Here is a 12,959-nt window from a genome sequence, read left to right on the forward strand (position 1 = left end):
ATAAATGATTCACAAGTTTTGTTTACATATTTATAACTCTCATGTTTATATTCGCAACAGTGCAGCAGTAAATAAGGAATTAACATACGAAATTGTAATTTGTTATTGTATTGTTGCGAATATAAGAATGAAGTTGTAAATATTTAAATAAAACTTGTAAATTATTTATTTTTAACTAGAGTAATTTAATAATTTATATAAATTTATTAATAATAAAAAAATTTCTATTAACCTTAGGAGAATTATGACATTTCGAGGGATTAAATTATCATTTATATATTTTAAAGGGATTTTATTATCATTTTTTCAATAACTATTGTAGGAAAATTAACTACTTCAATATAAAAAAAAAGAACAACTTCAATATTAAAAATTTGCAACTATTTTTACTGTGATAATAGTATTAAGAATAAAAACAATTAAAGTTATGTGCACAAACAACTTTTATAGAAAAAATAATCACTTCAGTACGGGCAATGAACAACTAAATGATAGAAAATTTGCAACTCTTTTTACTACAATAACAACACAAATAATAAAAATCAAGTGAAGTTATGTACACAAACAACTCTAATGAGAAAATTAATTACTTCATTATGGTAAATGAACAATTTTAATATCAAGAATTTACAACTTTATTTATTATGATAATAATAATTTGAATAAAATAAGTGAAGTTGTGCGTATCAACAACTCATGTAAAAAAATAATAATCGCTTTAATATGTGAAATAAATAATTTCAATATAAAAAATTTGTAATTATTTTTACTATAATAATAATACTATAATAAAATAAAGTGAAAAAGCCATGCGTACAGATAACTCCTGTAAGAGAATTGGCTACTTTATCATGACAATTGAACAACTACAGTACAAGAACTTGCAAGTGCCAGTTAACAGGTTTAAGCCACGAAGAACGATGAAATAATTTTAATTTCATTTCACTCCTCAATAGTGCTGAGAGAGCAAAACAAATGGATAATAATTTTGCTCAATAAAATATGAGCAATATAAGTGCTGTTCCTCGTATATAAAACGAAGGAGGAGCCTATCGGATATGGAAATCACAACAGGTAAACAACAACATTATTTTATCAAGGGATTTGAATTTTTCTATTTTCATGGAATTCCTCACATGGTTGATCTGGGGAGAAAGCGGGATAAAAGTTCATCTGTCAAGTATGTACGTCTGTGTGTATATTTCAAGGAATCATTGACAAATTTTATAATAAGAGTTATAATAATCAATTACGTCAACATTGAATTCTTCATCTTAATTTAAATTTTATGGTCCTTTATAATAAATCTCAGCAGTTTTAGATCAATCTCTCCAGTTTTCCATAAAAATAAGTGAACTTATATTTTTTAAAAGTTAATATAATTTTAAATTTAAAAATAAAAGGAAAATTGTTATGCGATTTTGAATATTAAAATGTACTTACATAAATTATAACGCATAATTTAATAATATTTATGTTGTTCATTTGCTCATTAATCTTTCTATCTGACGCCAATTGCCATCATGGTCATGGGTGTGAGGTTCGCTTTGCGCAAACATTAGATCAGAAAAAAATTTCCCAAAAAAGCGACTATTTTTCTGTTTTTAATTCGTTTAATTAGTTTATTGACCCGTTCCCGTTTACTCAAGGTGGTTGCTTCTGGACCGAAAAAAGATGGCCACCTAGACTAGATCATCATTCACGTCAGATCAATGACTGACTTGACCAGTTAATTTCACTGGACATGTATGCCTGTATGAGTCATTTTTTTTTTTGACCTCTCGTATTCTTTTCATATTTTTTATACATTTCAGAAAAATAAATATTAGAAAATTAGAATTAGAAAAAAATAAATATTTCCCTATAATATTTAAAAAAATATTTGATTGCCTATGTGGGTGCCTGAGACCTGAGTGATAATAAAATGCCAATCGATAATAAAATGAATCGCTGGATAAAAAATAAAAAAAGGGGGAGGGGGAGGAACCCGCGTAAATTCATTTTGATTCTCCCGCCAATTTTTTTTTTTTTTTTTAACATTTCTCTGGTCTGGAGGTGTTCTCTCCTTCTAATTTGTCATTTTTACTTCCCGCCAGATCGCACCGCAGCAGCATCCTTCATCATACATCTACACCTTCTTCATCATCTTCTAATACTTAATTATCGGCAGCAGCTCCGACCGAAATACCAGCGTGTCATCTTGACTGAGCTTTGGCCTCGGCTGTCTTCGTCGAAGGGTTTGCAGCTCGATAGAAAGGTGCGTCGTTGAGTACTTCTTATATTAGACTTCGGATTGGTTGTAGCTTCTGGGGCTTCTGCAGGAATATATTAAACAACTGAATCAAGGTTTCAAGGGAGGGATGAATGTTACATGGTTGCTAGGTTGCAAGCTCTGTCTACTTTTCTCCCTAAGTATTTTCAATTTGCTAAAATTTGCAGATAATTCTTTTAGGAGGATATAATCCTCCGTCAATATGTAGTACACGCGGATGAAGGAAGCAAAGAACAATCAGAAACTTGGAATTCATTTTAAAACCTGTTCCAAGTTTGGGATTTAGTATAGTCTATTAGTATTCAGTCTCTGTATATTCTACATGTTTGTGTCCAGGACTAATTCCTTATCGTTTCCTCAGCGTGGGGAAGAAGATGACGTAATGAAGATTAGAAGTTTCACCAAGAATTGCAGCCAAACAGTTTGTAAACTGTGCAGTTTAGTTCATCACAGCTTACAACATATTTAAATAAAATTGCAGAAAGAAAACTTCAACTTCTTCGTTTTAGGATTTTTGGTGTCACCTCAGCAAATTAGTGTCAAATTGATCGTCTGCTTATTATCTATTCTTATTTTTTTTACATTAGTCCCATTCTTTTCTTTAGGTGTATTGACCTTCAAATAGAAATATAAAGCATTTAAATTTGTAGAATCATCTTATGGAAAATATGTTGCTCAGCGGAATGGTGCAGGCAATCGAATAGCTTGAGACAGTCAATATTGATAGTTTATTGAGCTCCTATTATAAAGTTATCTGTCATGAGGTTTGTGCATGTTTCAAAGTACTTTCTGTAACTCTGTACTTTGTTTTGATATTGTATATAAATAAACAGATTGCACGATGATTCGTCACAATAATTTAAACATCTTTTATTATTAGCAAACAAAACAGATCAAGTCCTTTGCTGATTGCTTTTGGTAGCATTATGTGTTCAATGAGACAGAGACCTGAATGCAATGATAGATTTAAAGCTTAGTTTTTTGGATGCAGTTCTCGACTAAACTATCTTTGATGAGTCAAGATAAAGTGTAAGAGCAGCAATTTGGACCCCATGATGGCAAATTACTATGACATTGGTGACATTATCACAGAGAAAGAGGTTCGAAATTCTCCAATAACTTGTGTTTTTTTTTGGTTGCACGTCAAATTGAATAAAGGATGGTAGTAAGATGTATTTAAAGACGTTGTAAATAAGTGAATTAACTCAGTATTTATGCTAAATCTGCTATGTAACTGAGATGTTTTGGGCTGGTACTATCTCTTAACAAGATTAGTATGAGTAATGGATAAAATTCAATTTTTCCTTTGCATGTCACCGAAGAAACAATACTTTGTTTTCCTCCCTGTCTCTTTGATGTTTCTATCAGTGTTCGTGAGTTAAATAGTTGCCATTTTAGCTTTCCTTCTTAGTTTCTTATTCTAATACTATAACTTGCTATAACCTCACTACAGATTGTATCAGGTATATTCCAAAAGGCAGCATCAGGAGTGGGAATAGATCCCAGTTCTGAAACTGACTATGTAAGAACGGCTGATTATCAATGAAAATGAGTCATTGCTTGGTGGATCTCCAATGATTTGACCGGGCACTGGTATGTTTGACTTTCAGATTGAAACAGGTTCCAAAGTGGAGATGCCTTTCTGGCTTGCTTATGAGCTACAACTGAGACAAGTAGTATCTATCAATGTTCCCCCTTGTTTCGATCAAAAGTAAATACCAAATCATAGTTCTGTTTGCAATTTATAGGCTTCTAGGCCTCTTGTAATAATGAATAATCATTAATTAGTACATTGACAATGAGTGAAGAAGCAATGACAATTTAGCTTTCTTTGTTTAATTCTTCTACAAGTTTAACGGTTAGGCAGGCCATGCATGTTAGTCATTGACTCTAAGACTTCGACTTGATTTGCATCTAATGCCATTTTCAACCCTTATTTTTTCCTACGATCTGATTAATTTGTCATAATGAGCACAGTGATGAACTTCCGTTGTTTTGTACAAGTCATCAAAATTGTTAACATAATATTTTAGCAAATCATCATCTGCACTTGGGTCCCAATGTATAAGAGGAGTGCCGAAGTTAACATTGGGCTGGTTTTATTCTCGGTTACAAAGTTTTGGCTTTATTTGTGCCTGCATATGTTCTTATAGTTGGTGCCTCTTGATTTCAGAACAAGACTCGAGATTCAGGCTGACTGTGCTAGTGTGGATCTGAGGTCTCGATGTCCATTCTTTTATGAATTTGGATGCAAGATAGCACCCGTGTAAGTCTCTCTTATACAATAATTTTCCAAGGTTTCTTGCATTGAAAGTTTGTGAATTTCGCAACGGCTTCGTCAGTTTCTTGCATTATTTGAAGTTTACAGTTTCATCCCCATTGACATTTTCTTGCTTATTCTTTTGGTCCTATCATCGATGATGTTATTCGGTTTCTGTCTACCTGGACATCTTGCATAAGGCCAATGAACTTTTCATGTATCCTTTCTCATAGAATATAAAACATTCTCATTCAAGTCATCATAACAATAAATTCCATTTCAAGAACCAAATTTCAAATAGAGTGATGAAAATAAAATGTGAAAGGATTACTGCTTGCCAAGAGCATGTGTGCTGAGTGGTGGCATCTATAATGAAATTGTTGCCAACGTTTTCTGTCCTGCTTTCTCCCGACCCTCCATCCTACCCTCATGGCACCACATAATGCATCGAGTGAAACAAAATAATCAAGTCTCCTAAACTTTGGGTAGTAAGCAATGCTGGTCATAATATAAGCCCTTTTTTACTTTGTCCAACCAACCAATATTTAAAGTGAGCAGTCGTGATTTTTGATCCGCCCTTGTACGTAACCTAGCATTTTCTCTATTTTAGATTAAGAATTACAGTTATTGAAGTTGTCTGAATGATTCGCATGTTATTGGTTATAAATATCACGTCTTGTTACGTAATTGAATTCAACTCATTATGAACTACTTATAAAGAACATAATTATCATGCTATAATTTATGAGCTTTGAATCTTATGCTTCTCAATGTGATTCTATTCATGATTAAAACAACTGAATTGATTTACGATTTGAGAAGCACACATTCAACTATCAAATTACTCCTTAAGTTTGAGCAAGTTTTCCTCATGGCAGGGTTGGTGATCGGACCATTGGGTTTCTTCTCTTGTCTGCATTTAAGAATAGGTACAAGGAAATCCTCACCAAGGCACATTCTGCATCATTTTCAGCTGCTTCCAAATTCTGGTCAATTCTAACAAAAGAAGAGGTCAATTGTGAGTTTTGTTCTTCGTATGAAATAAAACATGTTTCCTGTCTTTGTTAAGTCGCAACTTAACAATTCGCTTAACCTAATGATGTTCCTGCTTCTCGTAGTGTATAATGCAGCTCAATCCTCAATGGCGTCCTTCAAGAAGTGGCGAATTGGGGGACCTAGATTTCAGATAGCCTCAGTTCTTGGAAGAAAGAGGAAATCAACCGAGTAGTTGCTCCTTTGCCTTGTTAGATCTCTATTAATTCAATCTTGGGAGTATTTATGTAAATGCGGAGATTTTGAGGGGTTTATCTCCATAGAGTCTGATCTCTACTATCGATGGAATGCTCCTTGTGTTTCCACCAAAAAAAAAAAAAATTGGAACTGCATTTGCCGCTATGATCGCATCTATCAAATATTTTATTCAATTAATATTAGATGATTTTTATGTTTCAATGTGTAAAACATTTTATGAAATTTTAAGTGTAATTAGTATTTGTTATCTGAAATGCTTCTAAGATTATTAAAATTAACTGCTTCTCAATATTTTGTTTTATTAGAAAAAAATATCAATGATGGCATTAAATAACAGTAAATTTGTAACCAAATTAGGATGTCAACTAACAGTGTAATTAGTCTTTGTTTTTTTCCAGTAATTTTCTTAGAAGCATTTTAAGTGTAATTTAGAAAAGTTGAATCCAATGTTTTGAAAAAGATGGGATTCAACCTTTCCTACAACTTAGAAAATAAGTGTCAAGCTTCTAAGATTATTAAAATTACTTGCACATGTTTGATATTACAATTTTTAAAAATAGGTGCCAATCTTGTAAGAATTTTTTTTTTCAAAGGAATAACTTTTATCATGCCGTTTTCATATCATTTTACATGTAGTGGGTTTATGTTATTGTTGTCTTTAATGTTAAATATGCATGTCAGAGTTAAATAAATATAAAAACTAAATGTATATGGTGTGAATGAATATTATAAGAAGCAAATTAATAAAAGTTTATAATTAATTAAATTAAATTATTGAATGCCTTTTTATAAACAATATTAGAAGCTTTGTTTGTGGATCGACCATCCTCATTAAGAATTAATATTTTTAAACACTCTTTGATTTGAACATGAGAAATAGTAACATATAACTGGTATGTGAAAATATGATACAATTGATATTACATAGGCTTTTGTCTTGGCTTTTTATTAATAGTCATTAAAAGAGCTAACATAATAGAAAACTACCTCCTCATATTAAATGAAAACTTGAAATTGAATAGACACATAGCAATATACGATATACATACTTTTGTTCTTGTAGTTGGCTTGGACATTTGTTGGGTCTCGATGACATGTTTTTCAATTTATGTAACTATAAAACATGTATCATTATATAACCTTATAGACTTATCAATGTTTTGCATTAAAATAATTAGGTCACTAACTTTTAGCTCATTTCATGATTCGAGAAGCCTGACATTGTAATTGAATTTAGGAAATCTATAAAGTGCAAGTCATCAAGTGAATTCACATCTTATCATTTTTCACAGTACTATCAAAATTCAAGTATACAACTTCCTTTCGAGGATCATGGACAACATGCCCTCTTTTACTTCTTTAACTATAGCCAACATAGGGGTTAAGATAGCTCTAACTCTAAAATATGAAAAATTATAAACATTATAAAATAATTTGAGAAAGTCAAATCAATAATAGACTTTATTAGATTGTCTAAATCATCCAGTAACAAATTAGTTAAAATCTTAATATTCATAAATTCTTCATTAACTTAGCAGCAATCCCATCATTAATTAAGATAATCCAATCAACAAAATCCTAAATAGCACTGTTAGATGCCATGTTATTTAATGCCATGAGTCTTATGTTTCTTACTGTAAGAAGTTGACAATTATCTCAGATGTATGAAAAGTTAATGGTAGCAAAAACAATGCCTTCTCTGGATCAACTTGAAATAATAGGGAGGATCTGCCTAAAATCTCCACCAAACACAATAGCTTTTCCTCTAAATGGAAGATTGGCAACCAGTAAGTTACTAAACTTTAGAATATCTTTTAAGTATTTTTCAAGAGTTTTAAAACAAAACTTATGTGTTATTAGAGCATTGTCCCATATAATCAATGATGTGTGAGCCAATAACAGGCAAGTTACTTTCTCATTTTTAATATTTTTAAAACCGAATCGAATATTGAACCAAAAAAGTTAGCGGTTCATGATTTGTATGGTTGAACCCGATTGGACTAATGGTCAAACCGGTGATATAATAATTAAATTAAAAAAATTATATATGTATATAATAATCTAAATATAAGAAATAAATATAAAATTGCTACCTAAGTTAAAAATTAGACTTAATATTTCAAGTCTATTATGACTTAACAAGCCACGTGATATAACATAACATTAAATAATTAAAAAAATTGGTCATTTTCTAAAAAAATTAATAATTTTTTTTAAAAAAAGGACGTTTTTTTGAACAGTTCAATTTTTGAAAAATCGAATCTGGTTCCCGATTTGATCCCAATTTCCATCCTGACCGTTAATCCAAAGTGATCCAATCAACTCCTCAAATGATTTTTTTGACTCAATCAAGCTGTTAACTTGACATTTCGATCGATCTAACTATCTGGTTCGGTCTAGTTTTTTAATCATTGGCTGCATATAGTGTTTTTTGTCACAGAAAGTGGGATACCAAGTTATGAATGAGCTATCCGCCCTCCTAAAAGAAATAAAAGCTATCCTGCTTGATATTATACTAAGAACAATTTTACTTTTAGATTATAATGAAGCAGACAATGTCCTCTAAACATATATTTTCATGGTACCACCATATCCATAGATTAAAAAAAACTCCTCATTTATTAGATGCAACAGCACTAATAATTTTATCATAAATTGTCCTTTGCTCAGGACTTAGTATTTGAAGCAACTTTATCAATTTAGCAAACAATGCAACCTTAACATAATTTAGTTCATTTCTTATTAGTCTGTTCTTACTTGCGTCCAAGCTAGACATGTTAGGTAAAGGTATAGGCTTATAATTCATAAGATTTTTCCTATTAGATTGAAGTATTTCCTCAACCTCAATCAATGTAAAGTTGCAAAAATCAGCCTCATCTAATTATATTCTTGTGAAAAGAATGTTGTTGTGCCAGTAGTGTTGTTTGATAATTTATATAAATTATATCAATATTATTAAACTGTAGAAACAGATTAAAGAAAGCAAATGTTTGACATACTCTTGCAAGTCAAAAATATCAATAGAATTTGAATCATGTATAAATTATCTTGTGTATATTTTTGAAAATGTACAGTCTAGGACTCTTAAACCTTATGGCAAGCAAAGGACACGTTGATGCACAATACGTGTACTCAGTGATAATCTTAACAAATAATTCATGGTTTTTTTGGCATAGATAATTTTAAAGAAGCTATAAAAATTTTAACACATGTTCTTACTGGAGATGGTTTGGTTACAATTAGAGAAGATGTAAAGCAGCTCCTTAAACAATTTACATGGGGCGTAAACTGAATGCGCTTTGACCAACCAAGGAAAAGAATATGAAAGTTCAATAGATGCACTAAATATTGTCAATTTTGCACCTTAGACGAAGATATAACATGGTTTTATATCACATTAAATCTCAAATGAAATTAAGTGATATAGTTCTTTTAATTTCTTTTAAATTTGTAGACAAATTTTATTTTCCTACTTTTTTATTTGCACACAAGTATTTATACAGTATTTTTAGTTTAGATTTTTTCTGGCATGAAAGTGTTATATTACATTTTTATCTCATTTGTTATATTAACAATTGGTTAAGTTTTTAAGTCAAGGTATAATCACCACATGGTTATTTTTTGTTAATCGGATGGAATCAACATTTAATATTAGCCAAAATGTTATGCAAAATAATTATTATTGTACAAAATCCATATAATTAAAATTGAAAATGACTTAAAATTTGAAGTCCGGCCTTCGGTATTAATCTATATACATTAATTTGAATTCAACTGAATAAATATCTATACTTTATATATGATTGAAATTTTTGGACATGGCGAGGATGGTCTAAACTTAAGTTATTTTTCTAAATGTTTAAATAGATATATTAATTTGAATTCAAATAAATTTATAGATGCTCAATTATGTCAAGCTTAATTTTAGAAAAATATTAGTGTAAATTGAAATGCACGGAAATAATCAAGATATATTGAAAATTTTAAACACATATTATTTTTTTCCAAAATTTCAGATAAATAAATATTAATTTGAATTTAATTAGATAGGCATCTAAAATGTAATGTTTTCATTCAATTAGTTTTATCATTAATATAAAGTCATTTCCTAAAATTATTATGTTTGATTAGGTTCATAACTAAACATTGTTTTCAATTTCATGCCTTTATTTACTTTATTACTTGAAGGATTTTTCTCTGTATGTTTGTTAAAGGCTCTTAAATAAATAAAAAATAAAAAAGAGACCCCATTTATAGAATTATAAAGAATCATTAAATTTATAAAGGATAAAATTATTGCCATCGTATTAATGGAAGAACCCAATAAAAATATATAAAGATATCAAAGACACTAAAAAAAAAAATTGAAGAGAGAATCCTAAGTAATTAGGCTAAGAAAAATATTGATCAAAACACAATACTCATAATTAATGAATATGAAGACGCATTTCATTTCTACGTCTTCACACCTCTTTACCATCAACAAAATAAGTTCATCATTGCTATTATCATTATCAATAGTCATGCCATGTATATTTTTTACCTTTATTGGAGCACCGATTGAAAGGTCATGATCCTTCTTCGCATTCATGGTAGAATCACCACCATGAGCATCTTTTCCACTTTATTTTGAGCATGTTTTAGAGCTAATAATTTTTGAAGGAGTGCTTCCACCTATATTACTAACCTTCTATTTTTATAGTTCAATACCATATTTGATCCTTCAAAATTTAATCATTAATATAAAATTTTTAAAAAATAACATATTGCTCATAAAGAAAAAATAGTGTAGAAAATCAACTATTTAACAGGCGAGTTGTCAATATTAATTAAATTAAAATGATAACTAATTCAATAGCTATTATATTCATATTGATATTGATTATCATTTTTGAAAACTTGTCATATTAAATAAAATTGTCATTACTCTATTTTTTCATTATCTTAAACTAATTCCATACACAATCTTTATATATAAAAGACAATACATGATTAAAGTTTTCGAATAGAAAAGAAAGAACTAATATAGAGTATTATCTTAAACACGCTACATAGATTTTTCAAATAACAAATTCAAAAAATTTAAATACATGTCAACTAAGTAATTATCATTGGCTGCCTCCCTATTTGTAATATCTAAAATATTAACAAAATTGAATCCAAAACAATGGATGGAATCTGTCTTAGAATGCAATTTCACAGTAGTAGAGAACATAAAGCTAAACTTATAAGAAGATCCGTTGTCCGATACATTCTGAAGCACTGAGAAACCCCAAATTTGGTCATCCTATAGCAATGCTCTCCCATAGATAGGATAAGTATTGTATATTGATTGATGAGATTCAAATTAAAAAAGGAAATACAAAAGATATAAACACTTACTCCAACATTTTTAAAGACCAATTCAACACCGTTAGATTCTTCAAATGCATTTTTACTTGGTAATTTTTAAATATGAATCACCTTAACCACAATATATTAGCATGTTGTGTTGATGGTATGAATTGTGTGGATCTTAGATATAAAAATCATGAATAATATGAATAATAGTCAAGAGAAAATAAACCTAACACATTAGAGGAGTGACTTAGACGTTAAGGTGTGAAGTGTGCTATTAGCATAACCTAATAATTTGTAATTGATTAAGGCTAAATTTAGGAGGAAAAATTAAGGGATATTTTTTAAAATTAAAATGATAGATATTAAATATTTATTTTTGTGAGCATAAATATTTAAGGTATTTGAATTTTAACAAACTTCCTTTTCAACATATTAGTATTCTCTAAAATTTAACATCTTAATATTCTCCATAAATAACAAATGGTAATCCTATATACTTTATTATTAAATAAAATAAATTAATATCTATGTTATGACATTTATAATACATGAAATTTAATATTATGAGATCCAAATTATTAAATAGATTAATATATATAATAGATCTAGATAATTAAAAACAAATTCTTTTTCAAAATATTTAAATAGATAGAGATTAATTTAAATTTAAATTTAATATATATATGTGTATGTGTGTACTCGATCATATGAATATAAACTTTTGGCATATATTTAGGGTTGATGAAAACTTTAAATGGATATATATTAATTTGCATAAAATATTATCATATTTGAATTTTAAATAGAAAAAAAATAAATTTTTATATGCATCTAAAAATTAATAATTCATCCCGTATTCAATTCCAAATCTAAATAATATATTTTATATACATTAAAAAAAAGTAATTTTAAACTTAACTTTAAACCTGAATTTGAAGTATAAAATCCCATAAAAAGGCATTTTGAAATATAATATCTCCTAATCTTTAACCCTATTTATATATATATATATATATATATATAATCTATTAAATAAAATTCAAGTAAGGTTTACGCGTCTAATAGCTTTTATATCTTTCAAAATTTATCTTTTAACAAAAATATAGTTTTCCTTCTCACATAATGAATAGCATAACGAATAAAATGGTGTATTTGTCTTTAAAATTTAAAATGCTACATTCATTTTAAGAAATCGTTTTAATTTTTAAAAATTTAAAAAATAAACAGGTTATCAGTTAAGTTATGAATTCCCGAAATTTTTTATATGTTTACTTCGCAGAGATTTAGAAGAATAAACCAAATAACCTTTGAGTTCATACAGTTACAATTTGGACTTTAGAATCTCCGGACGGAAAAAAAGAAAAAGATAAAAGAAGTTTGGAATCTCCTTTATACGCTACGCTTCTGGTCACTCCGCGGCTTAGCTTTTCAGCGCATATGGGAGACTGTTCCAAGTTGTTTTTCCTCTCTTTATTTTATCATATTACAATTTTTTTTCCCTATTTTGGAAATCCATATAAACTTCATTCAAAATTAGAAATCATATTACATAAATCTTCTATCTATTTTTAAAATTTAATCTCAAGTCACTTAATTCTTGCTTCATGGTCAAATCACATATTTTAAAATATCGAATTCCCTGTCAAAATGTCTTGTAATTTAGCACTGGGCAATGAAAAAGAAAAAGGAAGGCATCGGTAAGCGTTGTTTTGGGGGCAGGTTTGGGAATTTATTCAGGGAGGGCGATATTTATGGGGGGAGATATTTTGAAGACACTCAGATTCGGATCCACGCAGGCAAAAAGACACCGTCTCTTTTAGCCGTCGTGGCACTGTC

The 12,959-nt window shown here is 29.2% G+C and overlaps 1 protein-coding gene across 1 annotated transcript; it reads left to right on the plus strand.

The window, feature by feature from the left end:
• The first annotated feature begins 2,086 nt into the window (after nt 1-2,086).
• LOC129294784 (DNA replication complex GINS protein PSF3-like) lies at nt 2,087-6,016 on the plus strand. Its single transcript, XM_054933275.1, has 7 exons — nt 2,087-2,257; nt 3,264-3,372; nt 3,726-3,794; nt 3,883-3,983; nt 4,446-4,538; nt 5,411-5,550; nt 5,651-6,016. The coding sequence occupies exons 2-7, from the start codon at nt 3,325-3,327 to the stop codon at nt 5,758-5,760; spliced, it is 561 nt and encodes a 186-aa protein (XP_054789250.1). The 5' UTR covers nt 2,087-2,257; nt 3,264-3,324; the 3' UTR covers nt 5,761-6,016.
• The last annotated feature ends 6,943 nt before the right edge of the window (nt 6,017-12,959 follow it).

Source organism: Prosopis cineraria, unplaced genomic scaffold (genome assembly GCF_029017545.1).
Source record: "Prosopis cineraria cultivar Desert tree isolate PC_DT_omini unplaced genomic scaffold, ASM2901754v1 PC15, whole genome shotgun sequence".
Lineage (NCBI taxonomy): Eukaryota > Viridiplantae > Streptophyta > Magnoliopsida > Fabales > Fabaceae > Prosopis > Prosopis cineraria.